The 18,730-nt window shown below is 41.1% G+C and overlaps 1 protein-coding gene across 3 annotated transcripts in view; it reads left to right on the forward strand.

The window, feature by feature from the left end:
* LOC122683791 (poly(A)-specific ribonuclease PARN-like) overlaps positions 1 to 18,730 on the forward strand; it is a 1,255,676-nt gene that overhangs the window by 1,186,575 nt on the left and 50,371 nt on the right. For all 3 annotated transcript variants that reach the window (XM_043887750.1, XM_043887825.1, XM_043887669.1), the window contains exons 15-21: positions 418 to 583; positions 1,624 to 1,689; positions 2,764 to 2,802; positions 4,152 to 4,194; positions 5,614 to 5,691; positions 8,383 to 8,439; positions 13,971 to 14,048. In XM_043887750.1, the coding sequence (XP_043743685.1) occupies positions 418 to 583; positions 1,624 to 1,689; positions 2,764 to 2,802; positions 4,152 to 4,194; positions 5,614 to 5,691; positions 8,383 to 8,439; positions 13,971 to 14,048 (527 nt within the window). The remainder of the gene's footprint in view (positions 1 to 417; positions 584 to 1,623; positions 1,690 to 2,763; positions 2,803 to 4,151; positions 4,195 to 5,613; positions 5,692 to 8,382; positions 8,440 to 13,970; positions 14,049 to 18,730) is intronic.

Raw genomic sequence — 18,730 nt, forward strand, 5'->3', positions numbered from 1 at the left:
GTTCCCTGCCTGAAATACTCTTCCCCCAGTTCCTGCGTGTCTGATCCATGCTCACCTTTTGGGTCCTCCTGCCTGGTGGCCTTCTTTGGTCGTCCTAAGGTTGTTCCCTTCACTACAGAGCAGGACGCATCTACCTTGTTCATCATTAGCTCACCGGCACCTGGTATGGTGCCTGGCACAGTGTACATGCCAAATTACAATTTATTGAGAGATGAATGAACGAATGAGCACATGGAGTGAATGAAATAAGACACATACATTTCAAAATCACTTGCTGTTTCCATTGATTTTTTTTTTTTTTTGAGCTGTAGTCAAATATGGTCTTTCCCAAGTATTTTAGACTCTGTGGTTTGTTACAAAATTTTTTATGATAAACAGTGACTTCTGCTAATACACGCTTTTAAAAATTCTGTTCAGGAATTCCGTACTTAAATCAGGAAGAAGAAAGACAGTTAAGAGAGCAGTATGATGAGAAGCGTTTGCAGTCCAACGGCGCAGGTGCTCTGTCCTACACATCTCCTAACACTTCAAAGTGTCCCGTGACAATTCCTGACGATCAGAAGAAGTTTATTGACCAAGTAGTGTAAGTTCCTAAACTGAAAGCAGACGTGCGATGAGACGTGTGTCTTGGGGCAGGATCGATGCCTGTATCTCAGGCTTGTGATACCCACACACAGCGCACACAGAGGGTGATGTGAGGGCAGGATTTAATTGTGGCATACCTGAGTTTGTGTTATATGTTGTTCAATCGCTGAGTTGTGTCCGTCTCTTTGCGACCCCATGGACTGCAGCATGCCAGGCTTTTCTGTCTTTCACTGTCTCCTGAAGTTTGCTCAGACTCATGTCCATTGAGTTGGTGATGCCATCCAACCATCTGCTGTCAATTGTAAATGGAGTTTTGTGTACTGTGCGCAGAATTGCCATGTGTCACCAGGCCTGAGACTGCCTTGGCAAGGGGGCAGACCTCTTGTGTGGACCACAGGCCTGACAGCCACTGTTCCCCCAGAGGCAGAGGCCCATCCAGATATTGCAACATATCTGTGTTTTTTTTTTTTTCTGTTGTGGTGAAGTTCTGACAAGCAAATGTGCCACGGGAGGAGCGTCTGGTTTTGCTTAGTTTAGTTATCAGTATAACTGCTGACTCATTGGAAAAGACCCTGATGTTGGGAAAGATTAAAGGTAGAAGGAGAAGAGGGTGACAGAGGATGAGATGGTTGAATGGCATTACTGATTCAATGGACATGAACTTGGGCAAACTCTGAGAGATGGTGAGGGAGAGGGAAGCCTGGCATGCTGCAGTCCATGTTGTTGAGACGTGGACATAACCTGGCGACTGAACAACAGACTACTTGGCGACTGAATAACAAAACTACTTGACTAGGAAAGTAAAAATGTAAATCACTTGTATCAATGAATCCTTGAGAAGTTGTCACTGACTCATTAATAACAATGACAAAAAGAATCTGCCAAAGTAAAGTATTTTAAGCCTTACTGAACTAAAAAGTTATGATTTGGTAAAATTACATTGTCATATGTTACTGCTTTTGAGTATGGTGGTTCTTTTGATTGATGACTTCGTTCCTTAATGATGCTGATGGTCATATTTTTATTCTAATTCTTCAGAAAGAAAATAGAAGATTTATTACAAAGTGAAGAGGACAAGAACTTGGATTTAGAGCCATGTACTGGGCCAGTTGCCTTGAATATTTTCACTTGTTCTTTTTTGGGAAAGGTAGATGATTTCTGGCATGTGCTCTTCTTGGTCTCTTAAAAACATTCATAAATAGTCTTTTTATTATAGGTATGATCCCAAGATTTCAGCACTAACTTTAGTGTTAACACAGTGGGGAGCATGGTATATTGAGACACTGAATGAGTGCTTTGTCCTGTCCTGGAGGGAAGAAAACTGTTATGCACCTCTGCTTTAAGACATGCTCAAGAGTGCGTAATTATTGTAGCCTTGATGTGTGCTTCATACAGAAAGACTTCAGAAGAGCCAGAGTCCATTGTTAGGCTATTTCTGTCCTTTTCATTTCTCTCTGCAGTAAAAAGCATCGGTGTTTCAAAGAGTCAGTAATTGAAACAGCCTGCTTTCCTTCCTTCTCCTTTGTGACTAGCTTCAACAGAAGTGTTTTAATGCATCTGTCTACTTAAAATTCTCTTCATACAGCCACAGGAGGTAATATTTTGGTTTGATAAGGACTTCTGCCTCTTTTATAAAGGCAGTATAATAATAGCAGTGATAAAGAGCATTTTCAATTCATTAGTTCTCTTGGAGAAGGGAATGGCTACTTCAGTATTCTGGCCTGGAGAATTCCATGAACTGTTCCATGGGGTCGCAAAGAGTTGGACATGACGGAGCGACTTTCACTTTCACGTTCAGTTCATTGATTCGGCTGTGTCGGGACACAGTTGTGGCACACGGGCTTGTCTCGCAGCTTGTGTGGTGTGTGGACTGAGTTGCCCCTTGGCATATAGGATCTTAGTTCCCCGACTAGGGATCAAACCCGAGTCCTGTCCATTGAAAAGTGGATTCTTAACCACTGGACCACCAGGGAAGTCCCAGTAAAGAGCATTTTGATGAAGAAAGGTGGTGAGGAATCCTCCCACCTCAAGCATCCTCTCTGTTCTTTTTTGCATGTTAACTGTCACTTCTAATGAAGCCTCTTTTAAAACTTATGTGGTCTTTCCCAACCAGTGCTTGGTCAGTTTGAATTTTGCTTCAATGATTGCAAATTAATACCTTTTCATTTGTTTTCGTAGGTTCCAAAGAAAACTGATTTATCAGACTTTGAGCTGGAAGTAAGTGTTTATATTATACATGAGGGCTCTGTGAGGGACCCAGGATTAAAAAATTAAAAGCAGTTTTTTAGCCTTTATTTCATTTTTGATGTTCTGCTGGTTTTGGTGACTTGACCATACTGTGTTCTTGGGCAGTGCTTCATTTTGTTACTGTTTTCCCCCCAATTTCTTAAGTTAAATACCCGCTTAATTTATTTGCTCTTGCTTCTTAGTAGCTGCTGTAAAGGCTTTACAGTTTTCTTTTAATGATCGATTTGGCATATCCTAAATTGAAGTATTATTTGAAGGTATATGAAGGTATGTGTAGTACCTTTGAAGGTATATAATAAAGTTTGGCTTTAAGACCTGGGAAATACTCAGGTGAATGGTCTTTGTTTTTCTTTTTTGAAACAGGATAATTTTTACTTAGATTCTTGTCATTTAATTTATGCAGCTTAAAATATTTAATTATATTAGGCTGCCTTCTTTACTATATTTCAGTAGCATTGTACACAAAATTTTTAATTTCATACTTTTGCTGTTTATAAGAAATACTGAAATAAAGTAGATTAAATGAAAGGTGAATGCTTTTTCTAAAGCAGGGATTAGACCATGGGTGGGTTTCAGGAGGCCTGTGAATCTCCTGAAATAATGTCCAAAATTTTGTATGTGTTTTTTTCTGGAGGTGTTTCCATTAGTTTAGTTATATTTTCAAGTAAATCTCTTAACTTAGCAGTTGAAGGTCAGGATTGGAGAGATGGATGTTTGCACTTGACTTTGTTTGGGGTTCTTGTTCTTTCGTTAGAATCTGCCAGTGAATTTACTTTGACCAGACCAGGAAAAGGGCCATTATTATTTGATCAGGCTCCTTTCTTCTCATGTTATCCTTGCAACATACTCCCTATGGATTCCAGATTCCTCTCCTTGGCAGATGCCAACTACTGTGCAAGCTTACCACAGAGTTACTCATCTCAAACCTCCCCTGTGTGTGCCCCAAACCATCTAAAGAGACCTTCAAAATTTCACTTAGGAAGTAAGCATTGTGACATTTAGAAGCAAGATTTGACTGTGAAGTAATGTGTTGACTGTATTATATGATGCCTGACATTTCAGAAACTGTCTAAGTCCTAAAAACTTAATTTGAAATGAGATACATTGCTGTATTCTAAGAGCAGAGATAGGGAAACATTTGGAAACTGAAATATTATGGAATAGGCTTACTCTACAGTCTTCCTGTAGTGATATTTATTGCATACTTAATAAAACTGATGTAATGAAATTATAGCTATATAGTTGTTTTAAAAGTACTTTAGGGTCTTAGCTGTCATTATCTCATCTATTGATAAGCACGTTTTCTTTCTTTTCTTTAGGTATCCCAAAGGCATTCATGTTGAGACTTTAGAAACTGAAAAGGTAACCCCAAGGCTTATCCAGGGCCAACATTAAATGCACTGAACCAGTGCCATAGTAATCAAATACAAAGTGCAGTCAGATCAGGAAGTTGAAAATCAGAGTTGACTCCCATACGCATGAGCTGGGCGACATTGGACAAGTCATTTCCCCGCTGCCAGCCTCAGTTTCCTCATTTGTAAATCCACTCATGAGCATGGTGATGATGAGCTCTACTGTCTCACGGCTTTTTAAAAAGTAGTGGATGGAACTGAACTTTGTAAACTTGAGAGCATGCAAATGTTAGTACGTGTTCTCATCATCACAGAAAGCTGGTATGCATGGTACTCCTGGAGTAATTGCTTCTTGTTACATGGGCCACTAAAATTAGGTTTTAGAATCTGGGGCATAAGCATGCTGTCATCATGTATTCCCAGAGAGCAGTGATAGAACCGAAATGGGTAATGGTGGGCTGATGGTGGGTTCCTTTGACGGAACTATAGAATTTTAGAATTTATTTCATTTCTGTAACAGTTGATATCTGGCTGTCCTTTTTATAATGCAGAGTGAGAACTTTTCCTACCGTGTCTGATAAATGTTGTCCACGTTCCATTGCCAAGAATGTGTTGTCCAAAATGCCTGTTTAGTTTTTAAAGATGGAACTCCACCCTTTGCTTGGTTTTAAGTATGTATGGAATGTTATGATAGGAATAGTAGTAGTGGTGGTCAGACAGATGGAAATGGTGCGGAGACAAAAATATACATGTGAAATAAACTCAGTATTTAAAAAAAAAAAAAAAGAATTTGGTTCTTGTTCTTAAGTGAGATGTATAATTAAGAGATTATGTATTAAATCTTGCTAGAAGATAAATCTCAAACTTTGACACAGGAGATTTTGTGGTGTTTGATTGATCCAGAATGCAGTGTGAGAAAGAAGATGCTAGTTACCCGACAAGTTACTGGAAAATCCAGGATTTTTCTCTTATGTTAATAAGATACAATACAGAAATTTTTTAAATTGAGGTAGGGTTGACTTACAGTATTAGTTTTAGGTATATAATATAATGATTTAAATTTATATGGGTTACATAGAATTTTTATTTTAAAACCAACTATTTTGAAATCCATGTTCAAGTACAACATCTTAGTGTCCATTATGGAGTGTCTTACTCTCACAGTCTCTTGATATTTATAATTGACTCTGTTGGGGTGAATTAATAAATCATAGGAAAATGTCATGGAAACATGGAGATGAGTTCTAGTTTGTAAAGCAACAACTCAACTTTGGTGGCATTTCAAGATACTTTGAATGTGTTTTTCCCCTGAAAGACTGTGCACTGATAAAAAATTATAACTTCTAATGGTGGCAGAACCTGAATTTCAAGAGGGTGAGGCGGGTCGGGTAGCTTCCAGAAAATTGAATATCTGCCTTATGTCTTTTAGAAAGAGCGATACATTGTTATCAGCAAAGTAGATGAAGAAGAACGCAGAAGAGAGCAGCAGAAACACGCTAAGGAACAGGTGACTGAACTACACTCATTTCCTTTGGGTGAGAAATGCCAAGAGAATTGTAGAGCTTTTGTTAGATTCAATTTAGTGAATCATTTTCTACCATAGAAGAGTTGAATTCATAGCAAAACCTGAAAGAGAATGAGGGTAGGTATTTAGATGTAGCCAGCAAAGTGAGGGTGGCATTGTGGTGGACTGTCTTCACCTCCGTGAAGCCATCTCAGAGCAAGAGTTAGTGGCTATCATTCAGACTTTGTGTCACTGAGCATCTCAGCCCATTAAGTGATCTCACCGTGGCTAAATTCAGGCCCGGTTAACTAGTTTTCCTAAAACAAAGTTGAGACGATATGGGCCTACAGATGCATGCTCATAGTTAACGTTGGAACCTCACTCTAGTTGTCCTCTGGAGAATGGTTTCGAGCAGGAAGACTAGTTAAGCTGAAGAGTAACCAGCTAAGAGACACCAGTGGCCTTAAACAGGAGAAAGTGAAGTGGAAGTGTTAAATGGTCTTTCATGTCCAACTCTTTGCGACCTGATGGACTGTAGCCCACCAGGTTCCTCTGTCCATGGAATTCTCCAGGCAAGAATACTGGAGTGGGTTGCCATGCCCTCCTCTAGAGGGGCTTAGCTTTGAGAACAGGTTTTTTTTTTTTTTTCTTTTAAAAAAAATATTGTCTTAAAAAATTTAATTCTGGTAAAATATGTAACATGAAATTTACCATCTTTGCCATTTTGAAGTGTTCAGTTCTGTACTGTTAAGTACATTCACATTGTCCTACAACCATCACCACCATCCATCTCCAGACTATTTTTATCCTGCAAAATTGAAACGCTATACCCATTAACTAGTAACTTCCCACTCCTCCCATCCCCCAGCCTCTGGTACCCACCGGTCTACCTTCTGTCTGTGAATTTGACTCCTCTCAATGCCTCACATAAGTGGAATTGGATAGTATTTGTCTTTCTGTTACTGGCTTTGTTCATTTAGCGTAATGGCATTTTGGGTTCATCTTTATTGTAGCATGCATCACAATTTCCTTTCTTTTTGAAGTCTGAATAATATTCTATATACCACATTATGTTTGTCCATTTACCTGTTTATGGACTCTTGTGTTGCTTCTGTCTTTCGGTTCTTGTGACTAATGCTGCTCTGAACATGGTTGTCAAGGACTCTCTTGAGTCCTTGCTTTCAATTCTTTGGGGCATATACCCAGGAGTGGAATTGCTGGATCATATGATAATTCTATTTTTAATTTTTTGAGGGACTACCATGCTATTTCCCACGTGACTGTACCACTTTTCATTCCCACCAACAAAGTACAAGTGTTCCAATTTCTCCACAAAACCACCAGTGCTTTTCAGACTCAAGAGTAGTTTAAGGAGGTAAACAATTTCAGTGAGGGTGAAGTGGGAGAGCAGGGGGCTTGCAGGTTCCTGGGAATTAAACTGGACCTAGTGAATTTTTTTTGTTTTAATTTAAATTTTTGACCATGCCACACAGCATGCAGGATCTTAGTTCCCTGACCAGGAGTAGAACCCATGCCCGTTGCAATGGAAGCACAGTCTTAACCCCTGGACCAGGGACATCCCAGGAGAAGAGTCATTAAGTAATTTAGCTGTGAAGAGATAAGGAGAAGGAGAATGGTTCTCTAGAGTTTAGAGTTAAGGAAGGGATTTCAAGATAGGAAAGAAATTGAGTCTGTTTAAGCACCGTCATGAAGAAGACAGGAGAGAAGAAGCTGAGTGGGAATGCGTCTCAGTGTGATGCTATAAAAATTTTGTAAAAATGCATTTGACCAGGAAAAAAGACAGCGGGGTGGTGGGGTGGGGGGGCTTCCCTGGGGGCTCAGTTAGTAAAGAATCCTTCTGTAGCGCAGGAGGATCCTTGGGTTGGGACAATCCCCTAGAGAAGAGAATGGCAACCCACTCCAGTATTCAGTATTCTTGCCTGGAGAATTCCATGGACAGAGGAGCCTGGTGGGCTACAGTTCATGGGGTCAAAAAGAGTCTGACACGACTGAGCAACTAAGCACTCACTCAGGAAAAAAAAAAAATCAGAGAATTCTTGATTAACAGATGGTCTGAGTGGTTCTCCTCAGAATGGAATGCAGTATTGATTTGGCCAGCAGGTGGCAGCTTTTAAAAGTCCCTGTTTATAAGACAACTTCTCGTTTAGTCCTTAAGTTGTATCAGACTCTGCAACCCTATGGACTGTAGCCCACCAGGTTCCTCTGTCCATGGGATTACCCAGGCAAGAATACTGGAATGGGTTGCCATTTCTTCCTCTAGGGGATCTTTCTGACCCAGGGATTGAACCCATGTCTCCTGCATTGGCAGATGGATTCTTTACTGCTGAGCCACCAGGAAGCCCCTCAAGGCAGCTTGAGGGATATGGAAATTTCAACAGTTGATTGGAAGTGATGGGTATACCCTAGCACTGTTATCTTAGTAACTAGTGAATAGTTTGCCACTTGCTCAGCCCTCTCTCTGAAACAGAAAAATGGTACATGCAGAAATCATTTCCAACACACTTGTTTGGGGGTGATGGACTCAAAGCAAACAAAAGTCATCTAACTGGATATAAAATTTCAGTCTCTGGTTTTTTTTTTTTTTTTTTTTTTGCTTAGATTCAATAAAGAACTCATTCAAATAAGGAACATATATATTTCAATAGTTGGTGTTTTGTTTTGTTTTTAAATTAGGAAGAACTGAATGATGCCGTGGGATTTTCTAGAGTCATTCATGCCATTGCTAATTCGGTAAGTGAAACACACTTTGTAATTAATTTCCTGGACATAACATTTACTGTGAAATGCCAAGTTATCATTGCAAATCCATCATCTGGTCACATTGATGTTAGAATGTTTTCCTGGTCTGGAGGGAGAAGTTAGAACTTCATAAAGATAGCTTGTTGTCATAATGTGCTCAGTGTGATATTGTAATTGCTGAATTACATCCAAACCATTTTTTTCAGAAAGCATTTCTATTAAAATGCAGAAGAGGATTATACTGTGATGGCCTTATGTGGCTCCATGAAACTGATATTTATTATTCTCAAAACCAACAAGAAGCAGAATAGCAAACTAAAGAATATGAGGAGAAATAATCCAGTGTTTGAAACCTTGTATTCCTTCATTAAAAGAAATCTAGAGGATAAAAATAATTGTGTTGAATTCTTCCACTTAATTGAATCTTGTATCTTTGTTTTTAAAATAATCTTATTTATTTATTTATTTTGGCTGTGCTGGGTCTTTGTTGCCGTGAGGGCTTTTCTCTAGTTTCAGCGAATAGGGGCTACTCTCTAGTTGCGATGCGCGGGCGTCTCATTGCGGTGACTTCTCTTGTTGTGGAGCACAGGCTCCAGACCACGTGGGCCTCAGTAGACATGGCACATGGGCTCAGTAGTTGTGTCTCCTGGGCTCTAGAGCACAGGCTTGATGGTTGTGGCACACGGGCTTAGTTGCTCCCCAGCATGTGGGATCTTCCCGGGCCAGGGATTGAACCTGTGTCTCCTGTATTGGCAGGCAGATTCTTTACCACTACCCCAGAGAAGCCCTGAATTAATTATATCTTGATAACATTTGATGCATTTAAAAAATGTGTCAACTGTTTATGTAAATGTGCTGGAGGATTCTGTGATAGATATAGTAGATATTTTCCCTTGTTTCTTACATCCTTTAAGAAAAGAAGCACACCCATCTTGCAGAGAGAAACTGGGTCTTGCTGCTGGTTGTTCTGTTGAGTTACCCATCCAAGTCACACTGCTTGCCTGATGCTAAACTTCCTGGAGTCCGAGACTTCCTTGTCCTTGAGTAGCTGGCCTAGGGAGAAGGATTTGTCTCCCTGGAGGAGTCATCTTGTCCCTTAAATGCTGAGCCCTGCATCGGGGAAGCTTGAGGGCAGTGCTTCAGGAGTCCGTGGTTGTCTCAACAGTAGGTGCAGCCTTGTCACACAGGAGCACTTTTGGGGAGGCAGCCACTGGCCCTGGGAAGGGGTAAACAGAACTTAGACCTTGAGAGAGAGAAGGGCTGGCTCCTCAGGAGCTCTTTCAAGTAAATGATATTACTGGAACAGAATAGAACCAGGGATGAGCCTGGAGAAAAACAAAGGTGTGGGTCTCTTGAGAAGTAGCCAAAAAGCTAGTTTAGAACTCAACATTTCAAAAAACTAAGATCATGGCATCTGGTCCCATCACTTCATGGCAAATAGATGGGGAAACAATGGAAACAATGACAGACTTTTTCTTGGGCTCCAAAATCACTACAGGTGGTGACTGCAGCCATGAAATTAAAAGACACTTGCTCCTTGAAAGAAATGCTGTGACAAACCTAGATAGCGTATTAAAAAGCAGAGACATCACTTTGCCAACAAAGATCCATATAGTCAAAGTTACGGTTTTTCTAGTAGTCATGTATGGATGTGAGAGTTGGACCGTAAAAAACGCTGAGCACTGAAGAATTGATGCTTTTGAACTGTGGTGTTGGAGAGAAGACTCTTGTGAGTGCCTTGGACTGCAAGGAGATCAAAGCAGTCAGTCCTAAACTAAAGGAAATCAGTCCTGAATATTCAGGGTCTGAAAAGACCCTGATGCTGGGAAAGATTTAAGGCAGAAGGAGAAGAGGGTGACAGAGGATGAGATGGTCAGATGGCATCACTGATTCAATGGACATTAACTTGGGTAAACTCCACAAGATGGTGGGGGACAGGGAAGCCTGATGTGCTGCAGTCCAAAGAGTCAGGATATGACTGATCAACAGCAACAAGATTGTGTGTATCCAGAGAAGCAGAGAGGGCTTCCCTGGTGGCTCAGTGGTGAAGAATCTGCCTGTAATGCAAAAGTCTTGGGTTTGATCCCTGGATTAGAAAGATCTCTTGGAGAAGGGAATGGCAACCCACTCCAGTATTCTTGCCTGGTATATTCCATGGACAGAGGAGCCTGGTGGGCTACAGTCTATGAGGCCACAAAGAGTTGGACATGACCGAGAGGCACACACACCCACACAGAAGTAGAGGGGAGTTTCTGGTTGTGTTTGCTTACATTATACACACTTAACCAGCCGTTTTCAGAGCAGTGGTGGATTGACTGAAGCTGTCCCTGAAACAGATGTGGGGCAGCAGTTGGCTTTGAGCTCCCATAACCAGCATGATGGTTTAGGGGGCTTTTCCAAGATGGGGGCATTTGTTTGCCTTGTACAAACAATTCAGATCCTTGAGCCAGCTGTGCCTCTATTTTTCCTCTCTGTGGTCCCTCTTCTGCAGAGTGATTCATGGCAAGTTGTGGACCATTCGTAGTGCGTGTCACAGAGCATACCGTGATAAAAATTTAGCCCTGTTTATTAGTGATCCAGACATTTAAAATTTAAGTCACATACTTTACAACTACTAACATAGTTGAGCTCTGTATAGCCAGTGAACAAGTAAACACTCTGTATTAGACCAGATTCTTTCCCCGTCATTCTTAGTAAGGAATCTGTTTTCTCTAGTTTTAAAAAAAATTCGTATTAATTTTTCACCCACAGAAAAACTGGTAGAGGATTTCTATACGCCCGTCACCTGGCGACACCTGATGTTACTGTCTTGTATAACCACACAGTTGCAAAACCATGAAATTAGCCTTGGTACAATATTATGAGCTAACTTGAATTTAACCTGTTTTTCCTCTAAGTCCTTTTTCTATTGATGGTTCTATCTAGGACCCCACATTGAGTTTACTTGTTATTTCTCCTTACTCTTCTGCAGTCTGTAGTTTACTTTGTCTTTTATAACCTTGATGTTTTTAAAGAGTATTGATTGATTGTAATTGTGTCAGGTGTCCCTTGGTTTGGATTTGTTTGATCTTTTCTCACGTAGGATTGAAGACACAGTTTTGGCAGGCAGACCACAGAAATGATGGTTCATGACGTTGACCCCCATCACTCAGTTCAGGTGGTGTCTGCTGGGTCTATGCACTGTAGAGTTACTGTTTTCCCTTTTGTAGTTAATAAATATATTGGGGGCGATATTTTGAGATGCTGAAAACCCTGTTTTTTCTTGAGCTTTTGCCAGTGACAGCATCTGTCGGTGGATCTTGCCTGCAGCCGTCATTACTGTGGTATTCTAGTGGCGAGTTTGTGTTTCCCTCTTTCTCCATTTGTTTCTGGAAATCTTCTAGAAGAGCCGCCCCTGCTCCCCTTCTGTTAATCCTTTTTTTTTTTTTTTTTTGGACTCAGAGAAACTTATTTCATTCTACATATCTTTAAACAATTTGTTTATTTGGCTGCAGCAGGTCTTAGTTGCAGCGTGCAGGCTCTCTAGTTGTGGCACACAGGCTTAGTAGTTGGGGCTTGCGGGATGAGTTGCTCCAAGGCATGTAGGATCTTAGTTCCCTGATTAGAGATCGAACTGACATCCCCTGCAGTAGGAGGTGGATCCTTAACCACTTGACCACCAGGGAAGTCCCCATTGTATAGATTTATCTCTTAATTTAAAAACATTATTTATTTATTTATTTGTTTCTGGCTGTGCTGTCTTCATTGCCGCCTGTGGGCTTTAGTTGCAGTGGAGCAGGGGCTACTTTTCTCTGGTTGCGGTGCACGGCTTCCCGGTGCAGTGGCTTCTCTTGTTGTGGAGCATGGGCCCTAGAGATGCAGGCTTCTGACGCTGTGGCACACGGGGTAGCTGCCCCATAGCCTGTGGGGTCTTCCTGGACCAGCGATCGAACCGTGTCCCCTGCATTGACAGGTGGATTCCTAAGCCCTGGACCATGAGGGAGGTCCCTCTACAGATTTTAATCTAGTGTTCTTATCATTTATTTTGTTGCTCGGATGGTACCACATGGGCCATTGGTGCTTCTTCAGGCTGGCTCGCCTGTAACAAGCCCCTTCCTTTTCTGAGCACCTCCTTACTTTCTGATGTCACAAGATATTCCACACTCATCTTGTATCTTCCTTTCCTCAGCTCTAGAATCAATGACTTCTCCAAGGAGCCCGGGTTCCTTTTAGAAACCAAGTTCTGGTGCTGGGCTGCTGTGGTGTTACTACTACTAGTTCCCCTCCCTGCACAGAGCTGAGAATGATACATGTGTGTGGCCACGCATGTTTACACACGTTGATATTTCCGTGTCTGACTTACATGCATATTTTAAAAAATGAATTTATACTGATACACGACAGATTCTAGTCCAGTACCACAGGGTTTACTTTTAACCTACTCTCTCTTCTTTGTAACTTTTTTCCCTCCAACACTGGGAATTGCAGTTCTTGTTATCTGCTGTGTTGATGTTACTTCTGTTCTTCCCAGCCACCTTCAGTATGGTCGAGGGCTTCATTTATAATACAGTTAGGTTTATCTTTTAGGGCTTCCATTTTGGGTTTCTTCCTTCTCTGTGGTTTCGATCAATACTTGGTATCTTAGCACTGTGTAGATATTCAGAATGAGAGGATAGCTCATCTGTTGGATTTGGGAGATTTTGTATAGAATTATTTATTTCAGAGGATTATGCTTACCTTTGTGAGTCAAGGAGTATTGCTCTGAAGGTCCACTGGGACATAGAGAAAAGCTCCAGATGCTTTATGTTAAAAATGCTGTCACCTGGCTAGCTAAATCTAAATTGATGTTCCATTTTTGCAGTTTAATTTTTATCAAAATGGACTAATTTATTGCACATATATTGTACCTCGTTGGTTGAAGAGCAGTGAATTTCATTGGAAACAATATTTCGAAACAAGCCCTGTGGAATTTGGCATACATGATGAAGGAAATGGAAACATTCTATTTAATAAAGTTACTTATTTTTTACCTTCTAGCATTGTTATAAGTGTGTCTTTTGAAAATAAGTGAGTTGTTTTGAAGAATACATTTCTGAAATAGATATTTGGAGTTTGTTCACAAATTATTTGACAGTTCAAGGTATCTAGCATTTTCAGTTACATTTTTGAGCTCTTTAATAAAAATTTTGCTACTTCTGATTCTTGTGTTAGTAAAAATTTTACTACTTCTGATTCTTTTGGGTAGAAAATGAATAAAATCAGAGAAAAAGATCAATGAAATCAAAGTCATTTGGAGCTTTTACTTTGCATTCTGGATTTTACACCAGAAGAGGAATGAAGCCAGCCCAAATTTCTTTATTTGCATATCTTTATACATTTTTTTTTCCCCTTAGTGTCAAAAAGTAAGTTTAGTACAAAATCCTCATGGAACCAAGCCATACATTTCAAGATACTTAGCATTTTCTGTTTTTTTGAGCTCTTCAATAAAAAGCCCTGATAAAATTTTGCACCAAGGAGTCTTTCCTAACCTTGACTTTTTTCAGGGGAAGCTTGTCATTGGACACAACATGCTCTTGGATGTCATGCACACGGTTCATCAGTTCTACTGCCCTCTGCCCGCGGTGAGTGACCTGTCAGCCTGTGTTAAAAATTCTCATCTTCAATACTGAGAAAGTGTTCTTTGTGGGGTGCCGTTCCCTTGTCTGCACCTGTCCCCGAGGGACAGTCTCCTGCACTTGGTTGAATGTTTTTGAAGAGATTTTAAAGGATCTTCGGACATCTGCCATTGCTGCAGCGAGGTTAAACATTTGTTTCGTCTTGATGCCGGAGGTTTGTTTGCTCAGTTAGTGCTGAGCAGGGGTTGCTGAGCCGCAGATGTGGTCTCCGGGTTTGATACTGCTAACGTGAGCCACAGCAGGGCGCTGAAGCAGGGGTGGCTGGGGTAGGGGTGGGGGGGCGGGGGTGGGTGGTGGTGCTAGAGGTCTGTAGACTGGGTCAGGTTGTGTAAAAGTCTTGGTTGCTTCTTGCAAGGTAACCCTTAGATTCTCTGTGGACCGTGGTGTTTTGGGACTCTTGGAGCCGTGCGGTCTCAGGGCACCAAAGCACAGAGTCCGGGAGAAGGGCTTCTCTCTGTCTCCTCCTCTTCGCTCCCTGACTGCCTAGGGCCTCATCTTACTGCTGCTCATCACTGCAGTGCCTTGCCTTCATTTACTCCCCCTGTTTTCTGTCCTTCAGTGACCTCACCCGCCTTCTAGAACTTCAGTTGGAGACACCGACATCTTCCTCTCCAGCTGGCATCTCTCCTCAGATCCGGTCACAGTTTACGCTGACCCCGCACGTCTCTACCTGGGTAGCTTTCAGAATGAGTGGGGTTTAAAATTCATGTGTCGCAAACAGGGTGTGCAACTTAACGTAACCTTTCTCTCCTTCTGTCTCCAAACCCGTTCTTCCTCCTGATTGCTTTACTGTAAATGATACCCAGTCACCAACATGGTTTTTAACATCCGTTTTGGCTCTTCCTCTGTCCCCCAGATCTGGCCAGTTAGAAAATCCTGGCAGTTTTGTCTCCAGGCTGTCTCTCACATCTGGATTCTTTCCATTTCAAGTAGCAAGTAGCCTTATTCCTCATCTGAAGATGGCAAACTCCAGGCAGGATTCCCTGCCTCACTTTAACCTTCAGCCCATCCTTTAAACAGAGGTTGGCAAACTTTTTCTATAAAGGGTCAGATAGTCAAATATTTGGGGCTTTCCGGGCTGCCTAGTCTTTGTCAGGACTCTTGAGATGGTCATTGTCACCTGAAAACTGCTGTAGAATGCAGTGTGTCAACAAATGGGTATGACTTTGTCCCAGAAAAATTTTATTTAAAAATAGGTGATAGGCCAGATTTGGCCTGCAGACCGTGGTTTCCAGCCTCTGCTTTAAACTATCATACCGCCAGATTTTTTTTTTAATTGGAAGATAATTGCTTTTCAATATTGTGTTGGTTTCTGCCATACAACAACTCGAATCAGCTATAATTATATATATATCCCCTCCCTCTTGAGCTCTCTTCCCTCCCCCGACCCTATCCCTCTAGGTCATCACAGAGCACCAGGCTGGGCTCCCTGTGTTACACAGCAGCTTCCCACTAGCTAGCTGTTTTGCGCATGGTGGTGTATATATGTCAGCGCTACCCAATTCATCCTACCCTCTGCTTCCCCCGCCCTGTCCGCAAGTCCATTCTCTACTGCTGTGTCTGCGTATACCACCAGATTCACCTTTTATGGCTTCTGGATTGGATGATACCTACTTTAGAGTTCAGTGTCGTTTATACATCTGCAAAGCCTCAGTTACTTCACGTTTCTCACAATGCGTCGTTCCTTCAGCATCTTGATTACTTTTCTTTGGAAAATTCCAACACTGAGTACCGCAGGTCTATTGGGAAGCCTGTTCCTATTTCTGCAGCCTTAAGATTGTCGTTGCTTTTCATAAAAACTGCATCACCCTCAGGGACTCAAAGGCATCATAGTTGTGAGCCTCAAAACAAACATGATGGGTGTGAATTTGCATTGTGTAAATCTAAAGGGCTAATGTTAATTTCAGAGCTGTCACTCCTTATTGACTGAATAGTAGTAGCCTTTCTCACGGCTTTTTGACCTTCAGAGCAGTGAAGTTATCTGTAAGGAAAGTGTATTTAATGCTGTGTTTATAGGTGTTTCAGACACCAAACAGAGCTTGGCTTGTAACAGGCATTAAGTACTGATTTAACAAATGAGTGTCTTCCAACTGGGTCAGCTTTGTAATCTCCTGATGTATGGCTCTGTCCACATCACTGACCCTGAGTTAAATTCTGAGTTAATCCCATGTTCTTTGTTTTTCTATACAGTTGATTCTTTTTAGCCTGGCATTATCAAGCCTTCTGTGATCTGGCCCAACCTTCTTGTGTAGTCTGGACCCGTTTTTGTCCTTCCTCCCAGCCAGACTGGCTCATTTTTCAACCCCCAGAAAACGTGTGCTTTTGCATGTCTGTAATTTTTGGTATATGAAATCCTTCAACTTGAATTTCCTCTGGCTTTTCTCAGTGTTTGCTATTTACGGCTTTACCCATCTTACCCAGGTCCAGTGTGTGCCTCTTTGGGTGTACACCTTTTCCCTGCTTGCTGCCTTGCCCAAGAGTGATCTTTCCTTTCTCTGAACTGCCAGAGAACCGTGTACCTCTTCTGTTGCATAAATGTTGCCTTTACATCTTATTCCACTTTTCTCTCTAAGTGATTCCCTCCTTGGACAGGGAGTGTGACCTTTTTATTATCTGTGTCTAAATGCCTAGCATAGCCTTTGTATGTAAGGACTAAATAAATGTTATCTTGCATGTAGCTAGTTTTCAATCAAATTCTACTGGAAAGAGAATATGACTTATTGCAAAGTAGAAGGTGGGTTAGGGTAAGTGTTTTTTTTTTTTTTTTTTTTTTAAATCATCTGGTTACATGCTTTATTTTTTTATTTTTTTTAATTTTTTTATTAGTTGGAGGCTAATTACTTCACAACATTTCAGTGGGTTTTGTCATACATTGATATGAATCAGCCATAGATTTACACTTATTCCCCATCCCGATCCCCCCTCCCACCTCCCTCTTCACCCGACTCCTCTGGGTCTTCCCAGTGCACCAGGCCCGAGCACTTGTCTCATGCATCCCACCTGGGCTGGTGATCTGTTTCACCATAGATAGTATACATGCTGTTCTTTTGAAACATCCCACCCTCACATTCTCCCACAGAGTTCAAAAGTCTGTTCTGTATTTCTGTGTCTCTTTTTCTGTTTTGCATATAGGGTTGTCGTTACCATATTTCTAAATTCCATATATATGTGTTAGTATGCTGTAATGTTCTTTATCTTTCTGGCTTACTTCACTCTGTATAATGGGCTCCAGTTTCATCCATCTCATTAGGACTGATTCAAATGAATTCTTTTTGACAGCTGAGTAATATTCCATGGTGTATATGTACCACAGCTTCCTTATCCATTCATCTGCTGATGGGCATCTAGGTTGCTTCCATGTCCTGGCTATTATAAACAGTGCTGCAATGAACATTGGGGTGCACGTGTCTCTTTCAGATCTGGTTTCCTCAGTGTGTATGCCCAAAAGTGGGATTGCTGGGTCATATGGCAGTTCTATTTCCAGTTTTTTAAGGAATCTCCACACTGTTTTCCATAGTGGCTGTACTAGTTTGCATTCCCACCAACAGTGTAAGAGGGTTCCCTTTTCTCCACACCCTCTCCAGCATTTATTGCTTGTAGTCTTTTGGATAGCAGCCATCCTGACTGGCGTGTAATGGTACCTCATTGTGGTTTTGATTTGCATTTCTCTGATAATGAGTGATGTTGAGCACCTTTTCATGTGTTTGTTAGCCATCTGTATGTCTTCTTTGGAGAAATGTCTGTTTAGTTCTTTGGCCCATTTTTTGATTGGGTCATTTATTTTTCTGGAATTGAGCTTCAGGAGTTGCTTGTATATTTTTGAGATTAATCCTTTGTCTGTTTCTTCATTTGCTATTATTTTCTCCCAATCTGACGGCTGTCTTTTCACCTTACTTATAGTTTCCTTTGTAGTGCAAAAGCTTTTAAGTTTCATTAGATCCCATTGGTTTAGTTTTGCTTTTATTTCCAATATTCTGGGAGGTGGGTCATAGAGGATCTTGCTGTGATTTATGTCGGAGAGTGTTTTGCCTATGTTCTCCTCTAGGAGTTTTATAGTTTCTGGTCTTACATTTAGATCTTTAATCCATTTTGAGTTTATTTTTGTGTATGGTGTTAGAAAGTGTTCTAGTTTCATTCTTTTACAAGTGGTTGACCAGTTTTCCCAGCACCACTTGTTAAAGAGGTTGTCTTTTTTCCATTGTATATCCTTGCCTCCTTTGTCAAAGATAAGGTGTCCATAGGTTCGTGGATTTATCTCTGGGCTTTCTATTCTGTTCCATTGATCTATATTTCTGTCTTTGTGCCAGTACCATACTGTCTTGATGACTGTGGCTTTGTAGTAGAGTCTGAAGTCAGGCAGGTTGATTCCTCCAGTTCCATTCTTCTTTCTCAAGATTACTTTGGCTATTCGAGGTTTTTTGTATTTCCATACAAATTGTGAAATTCTTTGGTCTAGTTCTGTGACAAATACCGTTGGTAGCTTGATAGGGATTGCATTGAATCTATAGATTGCTTTGGGTAGAATAGCCATTTTGACAATATTGATTCTTCCAATCCATGAACACGGTATGTTTCTCCATCTGTTTGTGTCCTCTTTGATTTCTTTCATCAGTGTTTTATAGTTTTCT

This window comes from Cervus elaphus, chromosome 1 (assembly GCF_910594005.1).
Source record: "Cervus elaphus chromosome 1, mCerEla1.1, whole genome shotgun sequence".
Lineage (NCBI taxonomy): Eukaryota > Metazoa > Chordata > Mammalia > Artiodactyla > Cervidae > Cervus > Cervus elaphus.